This window comes from Mauremys reevesii, linkage group 2 (genome assembly GCF_016161935.1).
Source record: "Mauremys reevesii isolate NIE-2019 linkage group 2, ASM1616193v1, whole genome shotgun sequence".
Lineage (NCBI taxonomy): Eukaryota > Metazoa > Chordata > Testudines > Geoemydidae > Mauremys > Mauremys reevesii.
Window position 1 is genome coordinate 281,831,313 of NC_052624.1, and position 23,285 is coordinate 281,854,597.

General features: G+C 53.5%; 1 protein-coding gene across 6 annotated transcripts; it reads left to right on the forward strand.

The window, feature by feature from the left end:
* The first annotated feature begins 245 nt into the window (after positions 1 to 245).
* On the forward strand, positions 246 to 23,038 carry LOC120399541 (nicotinate phosphoribosyltransferase-like). Of its 6 annotated transcripts, none has more exons than XM_039527880.1 (13): positions 246 to 475; positions 7,074 to 7,201; positions 10,073 to 10,155; positions 11,012 to 11,142; positions 11,264 to 11,379; positions 12,029 to 12,222; positions 12,789 to 12,929; positions 13,783 to 13,867; positions 15,171 to 15,251; positions 16,593 to 16,695; positions 18,901 to 19,058; positions 20,498 to 20,608; positions 21,420 to 23,038. In XM_039527880.1, the coding sequence occupies exons 1-13, from the start codon at positions 265 to 267 to the stop codon at positions 21,477 to 21,479; spliced, it is 1,602 nt and encodes a 533-aa protein (XP_039383814.1). In that variant the 5' UTR covers positions 246 to 264; the 3' UTR covers positions 21,480 to 23,038. The 6 variants fall into 6 exon arrangements, with proteins under 6 accessions (XP_039383814.1, XP_039383815.1, XP_039383816.1 ...); XM_039527881.1 differs by having other exon boundaries at positions 20,501 to 20,608; XM_039527882.1 differs by lacking the exon at positions 18,901 to 19,058.
* Positions 23,039 to 23,285: the final 247 nt, after the last annotated feature.

Genomic DNA, 23,285 nt, shown 5'->3' on the forward strand with positions numbered 1-23,285 from the left:
CTGGGGCAAATTGCCCCTCTTGCCCCCCCCCCCTCTGGGCGGCCCTGGGTATGTAACTAGCTCACAAAACTGGGAGGGGACGGGAGGGAAATCACTGGCCCCGTGTGTCTCGCAAGGGGCCCCCCTCGGACTACAACTCCCAGGCGCCCTTGCGGGCTGCGGGGGCTCCCATTGGCCGCAGCGCCCCTCTGCCCCCACGTGACGCTCCAGCTGGCGCCCGCCCCGCACGTGCGCGGCTCCCCCGTGGGCCGGGGCCGGGGCCGAATGGAGCCGGGGCGGCGGGACTCGCTGGCGCTGCTCACCGACCTCTACCAGTTCACCATGGCCTACGGCTACTGGCGGGCCGGGCGGCAGCGGGAGCCGGCCGAGTTCGAGCTCTTCTTCCGCCGCTGCCCCTTCCAGGGGGGCTTCGCCCTGAGCGCGGGGCTGGGCGAGTGCCTGGCCTTCCTGCGGGGCTTCCGCCTCCGCCCGCCAGGTAGGGCCGGCGCCGGGGTGGGGGAGCGAGCAGGCGGGATAGGGGGCCGGGGATGGGGAGCGAGCTGGCGGGATTTGGGGCCTGAGGGGGGCGGGGGGGTGCGAGCAGGCGGGTTATGGGGCCAGAGCGGGGCGGGGAGCGAGCAGGCGGGATAGGGGCCGGGGGTGGGGAGCGAGCAGGCGGGATATGGGGCCAGAGCGGGGCGGGAGCGAGCAGGCCGGGGCCGGGGAGCGAGCAGGCGGGATATGGGGGCCGGGGCCGGGGAGCGAGCAGGCGGGATAGGGGCCGGGGCGGGAGCGGGCAGGCGGGATAGGGGGCCGGGGCGGGGAGCGGGCAGGCGGGATAGGGGGCCGGGGCGGGGAGCGAGCAGGCGGGATAGGGGCCAGAGCGGGGCGGGGGCAGGCAGGCCGGGGCCGGGGGGGAGCGAGCAGGCGGGATATGGGGCCAGAGCGGGGCGGGGGGGAGCGAGCAGGCGGGATATGCCGCCAGAGCGGGGTGGGGGGCAGCGAGCAGGCGGGATAGGGGCTGGGATGGGGACAGTGCCAGGAGGGGGGGTAGGCACAGGCAGGGGGGTAGGCACAGGCAGGGCGGGGTAGTGCCAGGGAGCATGGGAGGGCAGGCAGGATAGGGGAAAGTGCCCGGGTGTGGGGGAGTGCCAGGGTGCATTAAGGGAGGGCATTGTTTGTCACAGATCATTGGTGGCAGTGCCAGGAAGCTGGAGGGTGGCGGGTGGGGGCACTTGGGGCAGTGACAGGGAGCCCTGGGAGCAGGCAGGGTAGGGGACCAATGCCAGGGAGCTGTAGGGGCAGAACTGGCGCTAGGCATAAGCAGACTAAGACTTAGGGCCCTCAGCAGCTCAAGGCAGCACTTTATTTGCTTTTTTAGTGTGTGTTGTGTGAGGGGGCTCCCCAGGAGGGCCCCCACAACATTATTCCTGCTTAGGGGCCCCCAGTGGGCTAGCACCGCCTCTGAGTAGGGGCAGGGCTGGGTAGCAGGCAGTGCCAGGGAGCATTCGGGGCAGGTGGAGGAGGGGGTGTTAGTGTTAGGGGCTGGACGTCAGTGCCCGAGAGTGGCAGGGCCAGGTGGCAGGCAAGGTTGGAGTCAGTGCCAATGAGCAAAAGGGGCAGGGGCATTGGAGCAGGCAGGGGATGAGTGGGGCAGGGAAGCGTTGAGGGCAGGTGGGGGTTGGGTGAGGCAGGGAAGTGTTGGGGACAGGCAGGGGGTGAGTGGCTTAGGGAAGTGTTAGGAGCTGGATGGCAGTGCTGGGGGATTGGTGCTGGGGAAATGGCCGGGACAGGTTTTGCCTCATGTGGGGGGTGAGCTACAAACCCCCTGGGCTTCCACCTGTGTGGCACAAACCAAGGTCACAGCCCTTGCGTTCCCCTCACCTGCCCCAGGCAGGGTCCCTACCGGGAGGAGGGTATTACTAGAGACACTACCATGTTTCTGAGTGTTGCTTGCCCAGCGGGTGGGGGAGCATGGGGCCCTCTGTCTGGGTTTCTAGGTTGTTATAAGGTGACTCCTCCCTGTCGTGTGTCAGTGCCACCTTCCTACACTGCCCACCCTGTAAACTGCCTCTTCCCTGACTCTGAGGCAGGGGCAGCTCTGTGTATTTTGCCGTCCCAAGCACAGCAGTCAGGCTGCTTTCGGCGGCATGCCTGCAGGAGGTCTGCCAGTTACGTGCCTTTGGCGTACCCGCCGCCAAATTGTCGCCGAAACCACGGGACTGGTGGATCTCCCGCAGGCATGGCGCCGAAAGCAGCCCAACTGCCACCCCCACAGCGACCGGCAGGCCGCCCCCCACAGCTTGCCACCCCAGGCACATGGTTGGTACACTGGTGCCTGGAGCTGCCCCTGCTCTGAGGCCAGGTCTGCACTGTGGCAGAGATATGGTGCATCGCTATGCCGGCATAATCCCATAGTGCAGACAGAAAGGAGGTTCCAAAGAGGATGGAGCTCAGCTGTTCTCAGTGGTGCAGGTGACGGAATAAGGTGCAATGGTCTCAAGTTGCAGTGGGAGAGGTCTAGGCTGGATATGTTCTTATATTGGGAAACACTATTTCACTAGGAGGGTGGTGAAGCACTGGAATGGGTAACCTGGAGAGGTGGTGGAAGCTCCATCCTTAGAAGTTTTAAGGTCAGGCTTGACAAAGCCCTGGCTGGAATGATTTAGTTGGTGTTGGTCCTGCTTTGAGCAGGGGGTTGGACTAGATACCTCCTGAGGTCCCTTCCAACCCTGATATTCTGTGACTGCAGCAATAGAAGGGGTTTTTCCATCCGTATAGGAACTCCACCTCCCCGAGTGAACGGGGTCAGGTCAACAGAAGCAGCAAACCTGCGTTGCTCAGGAGCATGGATTTTTCCCACTCCTGAGCGCCAACCTGTGTAGACCAGATCTCAGTGTTCACTCTCTCTCAACTCCTCTCGGCCCAGATTTCTTTCTTTGCCTGCTCCCTCTGTCTCTGAGCTGTGCTATTATTATTATTATTATTTATCGCAGAAGTTCCAGGACAGGACTTTATTGCAAAGAGCACTTCATGAACATGTAGCAAGTGACAGTCTGTTTCTATAAAAACAGGGCATCATGGGGGATAAGACAAACTGGAATGGGGAGGGGATGAAATCCTGGCATCCTTCCAGGCCGATAGTAAATCTCCCCTGGACTTCAGTGAGGCCAGTGTGTGCTCAATTAATAGCCAGTCAGTAGCAGTAATCACAACTCTGTCTTTCTGTGACTTGGGTTATCACTTGTTAAATATTACCCCAGCTCGGCAACTTTGTCTCTCCCGTGTGGCTTCGTCTCCCTCATCAGTTGCCCCAAATCAAGGGACTTCACAAATAAACAGCTGGTTTATTTCCTTTTTGTGCTTGGGAAACCTTTACCCAAACCTTCTGCTAATTGATCTCTCCCGCCCGCTGTCCAATCCAAATCGCCATATGTTCTGCGCTGCAGAGTTATGAAATGTTATAAAAACACTACTTGTGTATGAAAACAAAACATCATTCAGGGTCATTTCAAGTTTCTTCTGGCAAGGATTGTGATGACCAGCGTGAGACACAGGCTTTCAATAGAGAGCTTACCTGACACTCTTTGGTAAACTAAGATGTAAACATCACACCAAGAGAATCGTTGGCATCATGAGCTCCTTAGTTCAGAGGAAGGGTGGCTTAGTGGTTAGAGCACAGGACGGGGAGTCGAGAGCTCTGGGTGCTACTCTTGGCTCTTCCACTGATCTTTCACTGAGTTATTCTGGTCAAGTCATGTCCCTGCCCCGTGCCTCAGTTTCCCCAGGATTCTCCCCTGCCTTCCAGGGTGGTTGTAGAGCAGTTAGAGATCCTGGGAGGGAAGTGGCTACAGAGATGCAAAGTGTTTATTCTGCATAAAAAGCTCCCTGGCTCTTGAGTGCTTTCAGCTGGCAGATAAAGCTGATTACGGTTAAATCCGAGTGTCTCTCATTTGGGGTATCGATGACAAGTTTTTAAAATGCTTATATACCAATGCTAGAAGTCTAAATAATAAGATGGATGAACTAGAGTGCCTTGTGTTAAATGAGGATATTGATATAATAGGCATCACAGAAACCTGGTGGAATGAGGATAATCAATGGGACACAGTAATACCAGGGTACAAAATATATCCGAAGGACAGAACAGGTCGTGCTGGTGTGGGAGTGGCATTATATGTGAAATAAAGTGTAGAATCAAATGAAGTAAAAATCTTAAATGAACTAAATTGTACTATAGAATTTCTATGGATAGTAATTCGATGCTTGAAAAAATAAGAATATAGCAGTAGGGCTATATTACAGACCACCTGACCAGGATGGTGTTAGTGACTCTGAAATGCTCAGGGAAATTAGAGAGACTATTAAAATAAAAAACTCAATAATAATAATGGGGGATTTCAACTCTCCCCATATTGACTGGGTACATGTCACCTCAGGACGGGATGCAGAGATAAAGTTTCTTGACACCTTACATAACTGCTTCTTGGAGCAGGTGGTCCTGGGACACACAAGAGGAGAGGCAATTCTTGATTTAGTCGTAAGTGCAGCACAGCATCAGGTCCAAGAGGTGAATATAGCTGGACCGCTTGGTAATAGTGACCATAATACAATTAAATTTAACATCCTTGTGGCAGGGAAAACACCTCAGTAGCCCAACACTGGAGGCAAAAAGGCATCCTTTAAAAAGTGAAAGATAAATCCTAATGAGGAAAATAGAAAGGAGCTTAAACTCTGGCAAATGAAGTGTAACAGTATAATTAGGAAGGTCAAAAAAGAATTTGAAGAACAGCCAGCCAAAGACTCCAAAAGTAATAGCAATTTTTTTTTTAAATACATCAGGAATCCTCCTAACCAGTCAGTGGGGCCACTGGACGATCGAGGTGCTAAAGGAGCACTCAAGGACGATAAGGCCATTGCAGAGAAACTAAATGAATTCTTTGCATCGGTCTTCACTGTTGAGGATGTGAGGGAGATTCCCAAACCTGAGCCATTCTTTTTGGGCAACAGATCTGAGGAACTTGAGGTATCCCAAATTGAGGTATCATTAGAGGAGGTTTTGGAACAAATTGATAAACTAGATCTCACAAAACTAAGTGATTGGGCAACAAAATGGCAGATGAAATCCAGTGAGGATAAATGTAAAGTAATGCACGCTGGAAAAAGTAACCCCAACTATATGTACAATATGATGGGAGCTAATTTAGCTACAACTAATCAGGAAAGAAATCTTGGAGTCATCGTGGATAGTTCTCTGAAGATGTCCACGCAGTGTGCAGAGACGGTCAAAAAAGCAAACAGGATGTTAGGCATCATTAAAAAGGGGATAGAGAATAAGATGGAGAATTTCTTATTGCTCTTATATAAATTCATGGTATGTCTACATCTTGAATACTGCGTACAGATGTGGTCTCCTCATCTCAAAAATGTTACACTGGCATTAGAAAAGGTTCAGCTAAGGGTAACTAAAATGATTAGGGGTTTGGAATGGGTCCCATATAAGGAGAGATTAAAGGGGCTAGGACTTTTCAGCTTGGAAAAGGGGAGACTAAGGGGGGATATGATAGGGGTATATAAAATCATGAGTAGTGTGGAGAAAGTGAATAAGGAAAAGTTATTTACTTGTTCCCATAATATAAGAACTAGGGGCCACCAAATGAAATTAATGGGCAGCGGGTTTAAAAAGGAAGTTCTTCTTCACACAGCGCACAGTCAACCTGTGGAACTCCTTGCCTGAGGAGGTTGTGAAGGCTAGGACTATAACAGGGTTTAAAAGAGAACTGGATAAATTCATGGAGGTTAAATCCATATTTATAAGATATATTGGAATTGGAAAAGGTTCAGAAAAGGGCAACAAAAATGATTAGGGCTATGGAACAGCTTCTGTATGAGGAGAGATTAATAAGACTGGGACTTTTCAGTTTGGAAAAGAGGCGACTAAGGGGGTATATGATAGAGGTCTATAAAATCATGAGTAGTATAGAGAAGGTAAATAAGGAAGTGTTATTTACTCCTTCTCATAATACAAGAACAATTGAAATTAATAGATAGCAGGTTTAAAACAAATACAGGAAAGTATTTTTTCACTCAATGCACTGTCAATCTCTGGAGCTCCTTGCCAGAGGGTGTTGTGAAGGCCAACTCTAATGGCATTCAAAAAGGAGCTAGATAGATTCATGGAGGATAGGTCCATCAATGGCTATTAGCCAGGATGGGCAGGAATGGTGTCCCTGGCCTCTGTTTGTCAGAAGCTGGGATTGGGTGACAGGATGGATCACTTGATGATTCCTTGTCTGTTCATTCCTTTTGGTGCACCTGGCATTGGCCACTGTCAGCAGACAGGATACTGGGCTTGATGGACCTTTGCTCTGACCCTGTATGGCCGTTCTTATGTTCTAAGGGTCATCCCCGGTCAGACGCAACCGTTGGGGGGTGGTTTATACTTTCCACCAAAGCAGCTGGTGCTGGCTGCTGTTGGAGACGAGCTAGTGAGATAGCTGGAGCCCTGCCCTGCCCTGCTCTGCTCTGCTCTGGCCGTTCCTGTGCCTCAGCCGTCACTGGGCATTATATCCATCCTCCCCCCGTGTGGTCTTCTCACCGAGGCCCTGCTTTGGGATCAGAATTGCACTGTCCACAGCCAGGTCCGAGCACAGTCACTGCCAGCACGGTGCTATCACGGCTGCCCTGACCAGCTGCTTGGTCCCGTCTGCTCCCGAGTGGCGCTTGGTCTTATCTGTGGAGCTGGGACCGGTGGCGTGAACTCTCCTCTGCAGTCGTGCCTCAGCCCAGCACGACGGGGATGCAGCCGGACTCGGGACCGTGGCTACCCAGGCGAGAGCACAGTGGAGATCGTCTGTGCTGTCCTGCCTTGGAGCTGCAGTGAGGTGGTTCTCGCAGGGTAGATGGGACTGTAGAGGGCTAGGGAACACATGGGGGTTGGGAAAAAATTCCCTGCATGCCCTCAGGGAGACCTTGGTAGTGACATCATCTAAACCCACAACCCCGCCTGCCGCTGGGACACCTCTCCCAGGGCGCGAGGGTGCTCCTCCCTTCTCTGCACTCAGGCTGAATAGGGATCTCTGGCTGCTTTCCAGAAATCGAGTACCTGCAGTCGGTCCTGCCCAGCACCATGGAGAAGGCTTTCTTTGATTACCTGCGCACCGTGGACGCCTCTGAAATCACTGTCTCCTCTGCGCCGGAGGGCTCCATCGTCTTCGCCACGGTGGGCATTAGTCACAGCAGCAGCGCGATTCGGTGTAAAGCAGTGGCATGGACGCAGGCTGAGACCCCTCAGGTGGTCTCTGCCGTTAGGCTTCAAGTGAATTATTCCTGAGTCAGAGTGGCCTAGTGGATAGAGTATTGGACTGAAATTGGAGAGATCTGGATTCTACTCCACTGGCCTGCTTGGGCAAGTCACATGACCCCTCTGTGCCTCAGTATCCCCATCTGTGCAATGGGGATAATGATACTGACGTCCTTTGTAAAGCACTTTTAAGATCTACTGGTGAAAGGTGCGATATACAAGCTGGTTACTATTGTTATATAATGTGGGTGGCTCAACCAATGCATTTCGCCTGGCTTTTCTTCCACTCCCATCTCTCACCTGTAAGTTTGATTGTTCACCCAGGGCTCAGAGCTGAGAACATAACCCAGGACTCCTGACTCCAAATTCTGTGATTCTCCTACGAGACCGTCCTGCCCTTTTGTGCTGGACTGGCAGTTTCCTCTGCAGTGGGCGGGGTGTGGATGCAGCTGCTGTTTGAATGTCTCAGTCTGTAGGCACGAGTGTGAGTGCTGGTGAGTGAGAGCTGGTGCAATGAGAGTTCAATCAGATTCTGGCTGTGTTAGCTGAAACCAGCTTGACTTTGGGTTTAGTTCACACTGGTTTCTTCAAGACCAGAAGGATGAACTTGTCCTGCAAACTAAGGCGTGCACTGAGCGGCGTGTTCTTAGATAAATAAAGCAGGGCCATTTCCCTCCAAACACTAAAGTCTTATTAAAAGACTCTTATCCACTCTGAAGAATGCTTTGTAGGAAAGGAAGGCGCTAGTCTGGAGAGGATGGAGGCTTCTGGCTTCTGAAAATAGTCAGAGAAAAGTCCCCAGAAGGAGAAGGGAAATACAGAATGATTGATGGACTAGCCCATATATAGCTACACAGGAATATTCAAGGTAGGAGCCTGGTAGTTAAAGGTCTCCAGTCTTTGTTCGGCAAGAGCTGACGACTGAGTGTTAGTGAGAGACGGAGTTACCCCAGATCACAGAAAGGCAGCTCTGCAGACCATCTGAGGATGTCCACCCATTCCTGGAGAGCCTGGGATTCTGGCTTGTGCGATCAGTTCTAGGGAGAACTGAGTAAAACCAGACTTAATAAGTGGGGGGGCCCCTTCCTTTGTCTCCAGCCAGATGTTCCCCCTTGTACTGTCAAGGTTCCTTCCCCACTCTGAACTCTAGGGTACAGATGTGGGGACCTGCATGAGAACCTCTAAGCTTAACTACCAGCTTAGATCTGGTTTTGCTGCCACCACCCAAATTATTTATGAGTCATTTAGGAAACTGTCTACCTCCCCCCCAGAATAGCTCCCTCCCAAGTACTATAACCCTTCCCTGGGTAACCTTGAGAGACTTCTCCACCAAGTTCCTGGTGAACACCGATCCAAACCCTTGGATCTTAAAACAAGGAGAAATTAACCATTCCCCCTCCTTTTCCCCCCACCAATTCCTGGTGAGTCCAGATCCAACCCCCTTGGATCTTAAAACAAGGAGAAATTAACCATTCCCCCTCCTTTTCCCCCACCAATTCCACATGAGTCCAGATCCAACCCCCTTGGATCTTAAAACAAGGAAAAATCAATCAGGTTCTTAAAAAGAGGGCTTTTAATTAAAGAAAGAAAGGTAAAAATCATCTCTGTAAAATCAGGAGGGAAAATAACTTTACAGCGTAATCAGAGTCAGAGAGCCCAGAGGACCCCTCTAGCCTTAGGTTCAAAGTTACAGCAAACCGAGGTAAACCCTTTAGCAAAAGGAACATTTACAAGTTGAGAAAACAAAGATAAAACTAATGCGCCTGGCCTGGCTGTTACTTACAAGTTTGAAATATGAGAGACTGGTTCAGAAAGATTTGGAGAGCCTGGACTGATGTCGGGTCCCTCTTAGTCCCAGGAGCGAACACCCCCAAAACAAAGAGCACAGACAAAAGCCTCCCCCCCACCAAGATTGGAAAGTATCTTCTCCCCTTCTTGGCCCTTTGGGTCAGGTGCCAGCCAGGTTGCCTGAGCTTCTTAACCCTTTACAGGTAAAAGGATTTTGGTGTCTCTGGCCAGGAGGGATTGTACACCAGAGGGCTGTTACCCTTCCCTTTATAGTTATGACATACTGCGTCTCCATCTGGTAGAGAGGAGACCCCAAAGCTCCTGAGGTCTTAGAAGCCCGGCTGGAGTAACGTCTAAGAATTCACTGACCTCCTTTGTAAAGGGCTTTCTGGTTGACAGACACAAAGTTCTGTATTAGAGCTGGTATCCCCAGCTAAGGATCCTGTATAGCATACAGCACTACAGCTAAAAACTGAAAGCCCCTGCGGGAAAAATGCTAGAGGAATTCCCAGGTGATTGCAGCCACGGGGGCTTGTGTGGGCCGGCAAGGGCCGGGGTGGGTGTCAGGGAGGCTGCGGCGATTGAGGTGGGAGAGTAGAGGGGAACGGCTGGAGACATTGAAGGCACGGAGGGGGAGGGATAAGGGACGAGGCAAAGATGTGGGCCAGGTTCTGCGCCAGGGTGAGAGGATGGTGGTGGAGTCAGCTATGCTAGAGAAGCGGGGCAGCCCAGAGCCCCGGTGTGTGATGCGGCCCAGTCCTAGCCCACGATGGGGCCTGTTGCTTGGACCTCAGGGACGTGCTGCTTCCGGCTTGCAGGGCGTCGCTCCGGCGGCTTTGCAGGCACGGCGCGGACGTGGCTTCGAGTCCCGCGAGAGCATCGGCCGGATGTGGGGGCCAGGTGCGGCTTTGAGGCACCGGGCCAGGGAGCGGGGGTGGGGTGAGGAAGAGAGATGAGCTGGGGTGAACCCCCCCCCCCTTTCCCCCGGCTCTTCCCCTCCAGGTTCCGCTATTGCAAGTGAAGGGGCCGCTGCTGGTGGTGCAGCTCCTGGAGACCACGCTGCTGTCTCTGGTCAACTACGCCAGGTGAGAGGCTCCGGGACATGCAGCTTGGTGGGTGGAGCATCCCCAGGGCGGCACCTGTTGGCTTGTTATAGGGTCCCCAGGCCCCTGGGGCAGCACGTGGTGGGTGGGGGCGGTAGGGTCCTCCGGGGCGGCACGTGCTGGGTAGGGGGCGCTGGGGGCTGTAGGGCCCTGGGGTGGCACGTGCTGGGTGGGGGCAGTAGAGTCCTCTGGGGCAGCACGTGCTGGGTAGGGGGCGCTGGGGGCTGTAGGGCCCTGGGGTGACACGTGCTGGGTGGGGGGGCACTGGGGGCTGTAGGGCCCTGGAGCAGCACGTGCTGGGTGGGGGCTGCTGGAGTGGCAGGTGCTAGGTGTTAGATGAAGGGTTCCAGCCACTTGTGAACCTTTCCTGCCCCCCACCCCAAGGGCAGCGCAGGTGTCTGTGTGCTGATCCCCGGCTGCATCTCTGCTCTTCCCTCTCCCATTGGCTGTGGGGCTCCAAAGTCTCCCGTGTGTCCCTTCGGGTCTCCTCATCCATCTCGCCCTCCCCACCTCTGACAGCTGGAGCCGTGTCCCTCTCCCCCACAGCACCCTCCTCGTCCTGACCCCCAGGTGGGCTGCCTGGTGCTTGGCTCCACATTACTGCCCCTGTAACTCAGATCCTCCAACCTGATCCGTCCGCAGCTCCAGTCAGGGCCCTCTGGCTCCCACATGGTCCGGTCAAACTGATCCGCCCTCTGAGCCTCCCAGCACGTGTCCCTGTGTCATCGGCCCCTGTCGGCAGGGAGCTCATGGGCATGGGGCCTGACCCTTCCTGGGCCTTGCTTGGTGTCCAGCCGGGGTCGGCGTTCAGGGAATATTTGGGTTTTTCCTTTTCCAGCCTTGTGGCCACTAACGCTGCCCGGTTCCGCATGCTCGCTGGCCCAGACAAGAAGCTGCTGGAGTTGGGGCTGCGACGTGCCCAGGGCCCGGATGGGGGCCTTTCCGCATCCAAGTACTCCTACATAGGGGGTGAGCTTCGCCCAGGAGCCAGGCCAGCGTGCCAGCTCCTCGCAGCAGGGCGTTCCCTGTCCCCTTTGCTCCCGTTCGGTCTGCATTCCTCGCCCACGTGCCCCTGATCTCTCCGTTCCAGGCTTTGATTGGACCAGCAACGTGCTGGCAGGGAAGCTGTACGGGGTTCCGGTGCGGGGAACCGTGGCCCATTCCTACATCATGTCCTTCACGTCGCTGGCGGAAGTGCAGCCCCGGGTTCGTGTCCCTGCCGAGGGTGGGAGGATGGATTTGTTTAATAACTTTGCACGGCGATGAGAGGGGGTGGAGGCCTGTGCTGTAGTCTGGGGCTCTCACCTCTTCTCTTAGGAGCCTATTCAGCTTCACTTCTCCCCACCCATATGGTTCCATCCTGCTCCCTGTAGTTGTCCCCCTAACCGTGGTGTTAGTGCCTAGATGCTACGCTGACGCGTGCTATGGAAATGCACCGCGATCGATGCTAGTGTGATGGTCACGTCGTCAGAGCACACTAGACCCTTTCAGAGCACCGTGAACCATCCCGCTGCCTCCTTGGAGCGTTGCATGCTGGGACTTGTAGTCTCCCTGGGGCACCACCTGTGGACTGAAAAACCAACAGTGGTCACAGTCTTCCTAGCTTCACACAGATTAGGAACCCACCCTGGGCTCCTGGCAGCGGCCACCAGCCCCCTCAGTTTGGTCACTTTGACACAGGTGAATGGCCTTTGTGCATCATCATTGCCTGCATTTAGGAATTATCTCTACTGAGCTGCTGCTTCAGAGCCAGCGGTGGGCTGAGGTATCTCGAGATGTGTTTTTATAGGCCCTACTGAAAGCAGCCATTGTAGATGATGTGATTAGTGTCATGGAGGCGCTGTTTCCCATGCAGACCCTGAAGCCCCTGGATGGAGATGAGCCGGTGGATTTCCTGCCCCTTGCTGAGTCATGGCTGAGGCAGGTGTGCCAGACCCTGCAGGTCCCCCATGACAGGGTGAACCACGGGGAACTGGCTGCCTTCATGTCGTACGCCATCGCCTTCCCCCACAACTTCTACGGGCTGGTGGACACTTACTCCATCATGGGGTGAGGAGCAGAGGGGCGGCGGTGGCCTTTTCTGAGCATGCTCGATGCTTCATGATTGTTGCACGGCACCAGGATTCCACGGTGACCGGTGTAAGTGACGTCCCATTGACTGCGGGAGCAGAGATGGCGAACGGGGTCAGATTGGGTCCAAATGGGCTGTGGGTTTATATATGAAGTGTATGTGGGGTTAAGAAGCCGGCACGGGGGCAGCTGGTTAAATGCAGGATCTCTGAGACGATGTCTTAGAACCCAGCCGAGACCCCCCCAGAGAACCCAGCTGGGACCCCTCCCATGTGTTCCGTCTCTTCTGCATGACGCGTGGTCCTCCATTCCCACATGCTGGGGATAGGACAGCTGTGATGATGCTGCAGAGCCTCTGGTACTGACTGCCCCGGGGAGTCCCTCTCTCCTGCTCCCTTTGTCCTTGCCTTGACCTAGATGTGGGACCTCGAATCGTCTCCTATCCCTGACCTGAACACAGCCTGCTTGGCCCATCTGTGTTGCGGAGGGTGGGGTTCCCAGGCCTTTTTGCCAGCCAGACCCATCCTCCTCCTTGCTCTTGGCAGGAGTGGCATCCCAAATTTCTGTGCCGTGGCGCTGGCGTTGAACCAGCTGGGATACCGCGCGGTAGGGATTCGCGTGGACAGCGGAGACCTCGGCAAGCAGGCGAGGGAGATTCGGCAGGTGCTCCGGACCTGCAGTGCCGCGTGAGTGCCATGCTGCTAAACAGACACTATTACCCCTCTGCTGGGAACTCCCTTGCAAGGCTGAGACACAGAGCCCTTTACGTCGACTCTGCACTAGGGGCCTCCTACGTGGGGGCAGTTACTGACCCTGGACGATGGCCCCTCCTTACTCGCCATGTGTAAGAGTCAGATGAGCAGTCAGATCTTACCCAACCAAAAGGAGGGTATCCCTGTCTCTGTCTGTCTGTCTTCTGGGCTGGATTTTCAAGAATTGGACCCCCTTACTGCACCCAGCCCAGCCATAGTTCATAAGCCTGCACGGCAGTGACAGCACCTTTCTCTTATGTTTTAAAAGCATCCAGGAGATTTGGATGTTACCAAACCTCATAATAAAAGATTAGGAGGATGATGATGGTACTGCAGAGCAAGGGAGCTGGATTCCCTTATGGCTTATGTTTCACTAAGAATTTTTCACTGATTCCCAGTCACAGAGTCAAGTTCTCCGCCCTCGGTGGAACCCCATGAGAGACGATGGGGTTGCACAGATGCCCCTGAAAGCAAAATTTGGTCTGCAGCTTCTTTGTGATCGGTGATGCTGCACAAACCTGAAAGAGCCCAGCTTGACTCTCAGATCCCTGGGGCAGTTTCCAGGGTGCCCAGGTTGGGGGGCACTTTTATAAACTGAGCAAACTGTCCAGATTTCTGGCTGGGTTGAGAGCTGCGATGGGGACACACACACCCACACTCATCCACCCTCCAGGATTCAGATCTAGCAAAGCTTCAACCAGCCTGTGCTGTAGGCTCAATGCTGGGGCACCTGTCCCTTGTAAGAATCCTGCAGCCATTTATAGCGACTCACTTCCATTGTGTCCAGCTTCCAGGTTCCCTGGTTTGCAACAATCCCCATTGCTGTGAGCAATGATGTCAGTGAAAGGAGCCTGGAGGAGTTAATGCAGGAGGTGAGATGGTCCTAGTACTAACCTGCCTCTTGGAGGTGGTGTTTCAAGCTACAGATTTTGTGAAACTGTCTAGGGGCTTCTCTACACATGAAAATTAACCTGGACTAAGGCAGGGTGTGAATTTAAATGGATTTAACTATTCCTGATTAACTCCATGTGTAGTTGCTCTTATTCTGAATTAATTTAATCCATTTGAAAACTGGATTAAGCTAATTTGGAATAAGGCGCTTGGAATAAGAGCATCCACAGGTGTTAATCAGGAATAGCTATTCTGGAATAACTGTGTGTGTAGACAAGCCTGAGGAGCGAAGAGAATGAATCTGTTGCCTTCAGACATGGGGGAACGGGAGGGTTCTTAGCAGGGCAGATAGACAAACGCTTGGTTACCTACAGGCAGACAAGCCCTTAATCTGTGTGTTCCCATGAGCTGTCCAAGTGGGCATGGGCTGCTCCCTGATTGCTACCAGCCTGTGGCCTTCCCCACCATCAGGGAAGAACTTGTAACTATGCAAGATAAGAGAGATTAATCAGGCCTTGGTTCAGGGCATCAGTAGACTGCAGGACGTTCCCCATTGGCCAGCAGCGGCTTTGGGGTGGGAGTCTGCCATCCTCTGGAGCTTCAGGCTTTGCCACTGGCCATGACTACCAGGATACCAGGCTCCCAAATGGGAAGCGCTGTTCCTGCCTGTGCCCTTCTGGGAACCCAATGGGGAGCCCTCTGGGGCCAGAAATTCCATGTTCCTATTCAATGACCATGTTCCCAAAGATGGGGAACAGCCAGAGACCCTGTGATCACAGAAGGGAGGGCAGAGGTGGCTGGTCCAGGACTTGGGCAGGAAGATGAAGGGGGTCCTGTCCTCTTCATCCAAGGGGTTTTCCTCAGCAGGGAGCTTCTCGCTATGGGATGCTACCTTTGTGAGCCGTGTCCCAGCCCCATGCCAGCCGGTGGAGGGAGGCTCTTCATACAGCACAAGGGAAAAAGAATTGTCCAGTGGTTAGAGCAGGGCAGAGGGGTCTGGGACTCGTGGGTTGACTCCCAGCTCTGCCACTGACTCGCTGCGTGGCCGTTGGCACCGTACTCCCCCTGCCCAGAGGCGTTGTGGGGCTGGGCCGATGTCCGTAGAGAACTCGAGCTCCTCAGAGGGAAGGCGCTAGCAAGGCGCAGAGGTTGCAAACTCTTCAGGGCAAGTTAGTGCCGTACCTAGCGCAGCGGGGTCCTGGGCCAGGCAGGACTGAGGCTGCTAGACTCTGCCGCGATGCAGCCAACAAGTAATAACTCCTTGTCATCTGTCTCCTCTCCTAGGGGAATGAAATTGACATGATCGGAATTGGGACCAACCTGGTGACGTGCCCACTGCAGCCCTCCCTGGGCTGTGTTTACAAGGTAACCTCCTCACTGGGATAGTTCAACAGGAGCTCGTCCACAGCTCTGTTACTCTTCCGTTACACGTACGCGCACACACTAAGCCCTCCTGGAGTTCAGTGCAAACCTAGCAATTGCACCAACCTGCAGCTTCTTGACGAAACTGGCAACAATGATATACTAGCCGTTAAGGCTGCAATGGTTGTCTGGGTTTATTGTGTGATCGAGGGGGGTGTTGCCGTTTTCTCAAATAGCCGGACTCCTCTTCCCCTTTCATTAATAGGGACTGGAAAGAGGCCCCGTGGCCTGGAGCTTAGGAAAGAGAACTGGGCGTCAGAGCTGGGCTCTCGTCCTAATTTTGCCATTGGCTCACAGTATGCAGAGTGTGATAGTATCAGCTGCCGTAGATGTTTGGATGAAAAGCTCTGTGTGAGTTCACAGTGTGGTGATTTGCGGGAATTATTTTGGTGGACATCCTGTTGACATGACTAAAGAGACACTGTCAGGTTAAAAATCCTGGGCCTGATTCTCCTCTCATTTACATTGGGTATGAATCCAGAGTAAGGACCATAGGGCATGGGCCTGAAAGGTACCTCCTGATCACGGGGTCCAGCTCCCTGCTATCTATCACAGGCAACCCTCCCAGATAATCAGAAATTAATCAATCTCCATCTTAAAACTAGTTAGGTTCTTGGCCCCGCTACTCCTATTGGCAGGCTGTTCCAAAGGCTGTTCCAGAGGCTGCTCCTCTGAAGATTAGAAGCTTTTGTTTCATTTCCAGCCTCAGTTTATTCATAGCCAGTTTATGCCCAAGGCAGTGGAGTTATGCTAGGGTAAACTGAGAAAAGAATCAGTCCTATATTATATATATATATATAAAATTTGTGTGTGTGTGTATATCTGTACACACACACCCCTGCTCCGTCATTAACACTAGGTGATTAAAGCTGAAGCCATTTATAAATCCTCATTTACATTTTGCCTCTTATCCTGTTTGCTTCTGTATCGCACTGGACTTGGGCCGCCGCTGGTGAGTGCGGGGGCGGGCCTGACCCCTTCCTCCATGCGACAGGGCTGGGAGCAGGGAGGACTGGGGCCGGGTTGCTCTGCTTCCCGCTGCCATCGGGCGGGGGGGGTCTGACTCCTGCTGCCGGCACCAGGCCCCCCACTAATCCCCCGTGCTGTCCTGGCCTCCCCCCCAGCTCCTGCCCCCGCGGCCCTGCAGCCCGTGAGCGCACCCCCCTCCCTGCGCGGGGAGCGGCGTAGGGCACCACCATAGGTAAGGACGGCCCTGCACAGAAGTGAGATCTCCTGTGCGGTAGGCACTGAGGAGCCTTTCATCTTTGCTCCTTCCTCCCGTAGCTGGTGAAGGTGAACGGCTGCTCCAAGCTGAAGCTGACTGAAGACGAAGAGAAGATGACCATCCCGGGGAGCAAGGTGGTCTACAGGCTCTATGCTGCCACTGGTGAGACATTGACCCAGTGCTCGCCCTGCAAAATGAGAACGACATCCTGGGAATACAGACCTGAGACACCGTGTCTTAAACATACACACCTCGCACGCCCGAGTCCTGGCTCCGGATTTAGGGGGGCAGGATTGGAGCTGGGACAAGTGGCCATTGCTTTGGGTCCCTGGTTTGAATCTGGCTCAGGGCAGTAGTGACGGCCGTTACCATGTGGAACCGAATTGGCAACTAATGAAAGGGTATCTTTAAAACTCCCCATCAACCGTACTAGCCCCCTTGCTGGCAGTCCCAGCTGAATGCCCGGGATCGACTGGCCCTTCCCCCTGGATGTGGGTCTTTCCTGCTCAGGGCTGAGAGTACGGTGCTGCAGGAAAGTCTGCCTTGCTAGCCATGCTGCGCCTGCTCTGTGGACTAAGGCCTGGTCTACACTACGATTTTAGGTCGAATTTAGCAGCGTTACCTTGATTTAAGCCTGGACCCCTCCACACGACAAAGCCCTTTTTTTCGACTTAAAGGGCTCTTTAAATCGATTTTTTTACTCCACCTCCGACGAGGGGATTTAGTGCTGAAATCAGCCTTGCTGGTTCGAATTTGGAGTAGTGTGGACGCAATTCGACGGTATTGGCCTCCGGGAGCTATCCCAGAGTGCTCCATTGTGACCGCTCTGGACAGCGCTCTCAACTCAGATGCACTGGCCAGGTAGACAGGAAAAGGCCTGTGAACTTTTGAATTTCATTTCCTGTTTGGACAGCGTGGCGAGCTGATCAGCACAGGTGACCATGCAGAGCTCATCAGCGTGATGTGCACATTTCCAGGTCAATTACTTGTTTTGATCCACTCCATCTATCTTTTACATCTTGGCTGGCAGCAGACGGTGGAGTAGGACTGCTAGCTATCGTCATCTCCCGGGTGCTCGGCAGAAGATGGGAATGACCTGGCTGAGTCACCCCCATGTCTTCCCAGGCGCCCCGACCGTTCTCACCGAGGTCGACTAAAAGAGCACCCAGGAATACGACAACAGTGGCTACCAATCGTAATGCACCGTCTGCTGCCAAAAGGCAATGAGCTGCTGCTGTGTAGCAATGCAGTCCCACGTCTGCCAGCATGCAGGAGATGTACGGTGACGGTGAGCTGAGTGGACTCCATGCTTGCCGTGGTAAGACGTCTGCTCAGGTAACCCAGGAAAAAAGGCGCGAAACGATTGTCTGCCGTTGCTTTAATGGAGGGAAGGAGGGAGAGGGGGGCCTGACAACATGTACCCAGAACCACCTGCGACACTGTTTTTGCCCCATCAGGCATTGGGATCTCAACCCAGAATCCCACCGGGCAGCGGAGACTGCGGGAACTATGGGATAGCTACTCACAGTGCAACGCTCCGGAAGTCGGCGCTAGCCTCGGGACTGTGGACGCAGTCCGCCGACTTAATGCACTTAGAGCATTTTGTGTGGGCACACACACAACTGTATAAAAACGATTTCTAAAAAAACGACTTCTATAAATTCGACCTAATTTCGTAGTGTAGAGAGACCCTAAGAACATCAGCCTCCAGGGACATCGAGCTCAGCATTTCCCTGTCACAGCCCAGATCTAACCTAAACGCCTGCGTGTTTCCGTCTGGCCTTGTGTCTGGGGCTGGGGTGCCCGTTCCCTAGGGGGATTCTGCTGAGCTGGGATTTCTCCCAGCACTAGGAAGGTTCCACCTCTGTGGCCAGGGTAAAGTCCTCTGGCTACTCAGCAGCCCAGCCCCTCCTCTCTCCCCGCCCCCTGGGCCGAGCATCCCCTGTCCTTGCTGTTTGCTCAGCTTCTAAAAGCACCAGGTGTTCCCGGAGCCTGTGGCTGAGGGCAGCTGTCGGTGTCAGGATCCCCGGAGGATCGTCCGGAAAAGCTGCTGTTCCAGGCCCATGTTCTGCTTCCCAGAGCTGGGACTGTTGACCTTTGCAGCAGTGTAGCCCCCTTCCCCTCCCTACCTGAATGAGGAGATCCTGCAACATCCCTTGCTCATAACCTCTCTCCCCCACGGGTTAACCGTGTGCCCGCCAGGGAGATTGCCTCACATTCAGAGTGTGGGCACCGGCTGATGAAGCCACGGTCTTGGTCTGGATCTAAACTGGCACAGCTCCCCGACGAGGGGTAGCATTGCTCTGAACCCCAGCACGTGCACACCCCTAACCTGGGAGGCTAACGTCTGCCTCCGATTCCTGGCAGGTCTTGCCTTTATGGATCTCATGGCACTGGAGGAGGAGCCCCCGCCCAGGGCGGGGCAGGAGGTGGCTGTCCGCATGCTGGGGAGGAGTGAAGTGGCCAGGAGGGTGACTCCCACGGCAGTGGAGATCCTGCACCGCACTTACTTTAAAGATGGACAGGTCAGAAAAGGCGTGTGCCCCTCCCTCCTTGCAAGCTCTCGGGCTGCTGCAGCTTTGACCATGTTGCAAGTAGGGTGACCAGATGTCCCGATTTTGTAGGGACAGTCCTGATTTGGGGTCTTTTTCTTATATAGGCTCCTATTACCCCCCACCCCCGTCCCGATTTTTCACACTTGCTGGCTGGTCACCCTCGTTGCAAGCTTCTCTCTGCCTAGCTGATTTCTTGGCTCCCTTGCCGCCGTGACTCTCCGGTGCTAAGCGGGCTGCTGCTTAGCCTGGTACTTGAATGAGAAACCTCTAGAGAAGTCTTAGAGTAGTGCAGGGTCGGTAGCGCTGTTCCCTTCAAATCAGTACTGCCCCAGCAAGATATTAGGGGTGCTGTATCATCTGTCATAGGGGACAGAAAATCAAGGTACCGTCGTCTTGGCACAAATTGCAGGAGTCAATGGGTTAAACTTGGGTGTTCACCTTACCTTCACCTAGACCCCCCCACCTCTCCATTTTCAACTGAGTGTAATAATTGCTTCCTGTCCTACACTGCTGGGTAGTGTTGCTTTGCGCAGTCAGACAGCTGCCACCTTCCACCCCAGAAGTGGCTGCTTTTGGATGGGAAGCTGTCTATAGAGTTCCTACAGAGAGTAAACATCCGAATAGGCCTTTGGGAGTCATCTGGATGAAAGGGAGAGTGCAGGAAAGTCAACAGCTCGGTCCACTCTCCTCCTGGCTCTTGAGCTGCGTCTCTGGCAGCACCCAGGCTGTTCCCAGCGGGATGTGGTTCTGCCGATCAGGAATCGGGTGCCCTGGGGAACTGCGAATATGTTTGAATCTTGTCTTCGTTTTCTGTCTCTAGAGAGCCTTGCAGGCAAACTGAGCTGACCAGCCCCTACCAGTGCTGTGCAGAGGGCCTTCTTCACCGCAGATCCCATGCTCTGGTTTGAAAGGCAGCACATGTTTGGGGGAAGGCAGGTGACCTCCTCTCCTTTGTGGGAAGAGAGCAGCCAGGCAAAAGTGGCTCAGTGGGATGCCCCAGCTAGGACTTTCTCATTAGCGGCACAGCTTAGGGGGTTTGTTCATGATTCACTTTCAGCAGCATCCATGGTTTAGTGCTGGGTTCTCTCTTCTGCCCTGCCTTTGGCTTGCTGGGTGACCTTGGGCAAGTCACTGCCCTTCACCGTGCCTCAGTTTCCCCCCTAAGTGGGGATCATATCTTCGGGGGGGAGGGGCTTTGAGAATGAATGTGTACGAGGCGCTTTACACTTACTGTCTCCTGTTCTGCCATCGCAGTGTTGTAACATTAAATCTTAGATGTGGGGAGAAGCAAACCCCAGCTCTGAACTCCCCCAAACTCAGCTTCATCTTGGATGCAGACCCCTGTTCTGCTCAGGCCCAGCTCTTGCTTTTAATACAAACCTTTGTCCTTCTGTCCTCCCCCTTCCAAGCAGGTTTGCCAGGCTCTTCCCAGCCTGCTGGAAATCAAGAGCCACGCACAAGCCTCTTTGAGCATGCTCAGCCCTGCGCACAAGAGACTCCGGGACCCAGAGCTGTACCAGGTACGTGAGCCAACTAGCTGTGACAGGCCATCTCCAACGGCAGGGCGTTCTCGAGCTGAGCTCTTCCACCTCGACCTGGGATCACGCCTTGCAGGGGCAGGCCTGATCAGTACTTGGCTGGGAGACTTCCAAGGAGCACCCAGGGTCTCCAGGTGGTGCTCTTCCTTCTGACCCTGCTGTCCATGCAATACTCAGGAGGGTTACGCTTCAGGGAGCAACGTGAGTGGCTGAGTAGATGTGCTCTCTGGAATGCCCTCTCGCAGCACTAGGGGGCGTTGTGCTGCCCCCTTTCAATGATGCACCCCTGGGCGGTGTGCCTCTGCAGTGGCATCTTTCAGAGGGGAAGTAAAACTGAGGTCCTGACAACCTGTGATCATTAAAGACCCGCTGGCACTTTTTGCAGGAGTTAATCCTGGCTGCATTCTCCATTCTGTCTCCCTAAACATGCTTTGCAGTTTCAGCTCATGCAGGATTTCCTCTGCACAGCATTGCTATGTGCTGTTAAATGACTTTCCCGTTCCACTGCAGAGGTGGCTGCATTTCGCTGGTGGATGAAGTGTTTCCTGGCTAGAGTGTGTTCATTGCTTTGTGATGAGAGCCACCATGGAGGCGCCCATTCTGATAATATATCCGACCTTTTCCTTCTGTTCTTCTCTGCCCGTCGTCTGGGGTCTCTGGCAAGTCGGGAGCCTTCATCCCAATCGTACAAGGCTCCGTCCCTCATAGCCTGTGATGACACAACAAGAGAACAAGAGTGGCATCTTACATCAAACCACTGACCGGTTTCCTCCCATCTCCCCCCTGTTCACAGGTTGCTGTGACTGAGAAGCTGCACTTTCTCCTCAGTGACCTGCGTCGATCCAGCCGGTGAGCTGCCCTGCCTGCATCATCTCGTCCAGCAGCAATCTGCACCTGTGCAAGCCCGAATTAACCTGCACAAAGACCTGGCCGCCCTCAGGGCCTGGGCCTTTCTATTTAATTGTCTAATCCTTTTTGAATGATGGTTTTGCTGTGCAGGGCAGTAGCTACAGGGCAGTCCAGCTCCAACAGGTACAGCAAACATTCCCAAACAGGACCTGCGCAGACGGGAAGGAGATTTTTCTGATCTGATTTGAAATGCAAGGGGAGGCGTTGATGGGGGCAGAGATCCAGCAAGGCTCTGCCTAGTTTTACTCTACTAACAGTGTGGCTTAAGTGTTGGGATCCGCAGCTGTCCTCGGTGCTGTTTTTCCGCCATCTCTACCATGTGTTTTGGAAAGTAGTATCTCCTAATGTCCCTCCCAGACTGCGGCACTTTCCTCAATAGGCCTGATTGCTGCGGGTCTTTGGAGTCGCACCTTCTGACTTTAATGCCTAAAATAAGGGGGTGTTTGTAGTGCAGAGCCATCCCAGCTATGGGAGAATGAGCTGGATTCTACTCTGGGCTCGTGCATCATGAACAAAGTTGTTTAAGAAACAGCAGATTCATCCTAAGCAGAATCAAACTCTCATCATAGACACATTGATTAGGAAATTCTCTGTTTAAAGTCTAGGGCTATTAATTCTCTTTAGCTTATAGCTAAGCGTAGGCTCTCAGTAATTGTATTGGGCCAGGACTTGTTCTGTATCCTGTCCAATGGTGGCCAATGCCAGCTGCTTCAGAGGAAGGTACAAGAAACCCCATGGGCTGCATCTAAACTGGGGAAATTTATGATCTAATCCTGAAATGAGCTGTGGCCAGGGGGCTTCCAGTGGGGTTCTGCACAGAGCTCCTTGCAGGAGCAGCAGTTTAATCTTCAGTTGTAAGTTTAAGAATACAAACTGACCTCTTACAGTTGGATCTTTGAGTAGGAATCAAGCCCATTATTTCTCCCAATCCCACTTTGCCTGCAGATCCCAGGAGAGGCTTTGCAGGGTCTTCAGAAATACAAGTACAGTGTAAACAGCATAGAGGCAAGTGATTGGAGCCCCACAATCTGCTTTGTGGAGCTTTCGTGAAATCTCTCTCTAAACGTGATGGAAACGCTTCCCCTGCAGTGATTGACAAACTATTAAATGTTTGGATTGCAAAGGCCCCGTTGTGCTGCACAAAACAAGGAGAGATGTGGCCCCTGCTCTGAAGAACGTACCCAAAGTCAGTGCCTGAAAGCTAGAGTGTGAAACCAGAAAGAGAGAGAAATGAACCGGTTAGCTTGTTTTCACTGTCCAGCTTGAGAGAAGTACAAAAAGGTAAAAGAATTTTTAACAGGGTAACTGACCATTAGGGATGGGGTGGATTCTCCGTTACTTGGAGTCCTTAAATCAAGGCTGAATGGCTTTCTAGAAGCTGTAGCACAACCACAAGCTATGGGCTGGCTGCAGGAATCACTGCGTCAGGGTCTGGGACCTGTGCTGTGCAAGAGGTCAGACTAGAGCAGGGGCACGCATGCCAAAGGCGGCACCCGAGCTGATTTTCAGTGGCACTCACTCTGCCTGGGTCCTGGCCACCGGTCCAGGGGGCTCTGCATTTTAATTTAATTTTAAATGATGCTTCTTAAACATTAAAAAAAACGTATTTACTTACATACATACACTAGTTTAGTTATATATTACAGACTTATAGAAAGAGATCTTCTAAAAAACGTTAACATGTATTACTGGCACGCAAAACCTTAAATGAGTGAATAAATGAAGACTTGGCACACCACTGCTGAAAGGT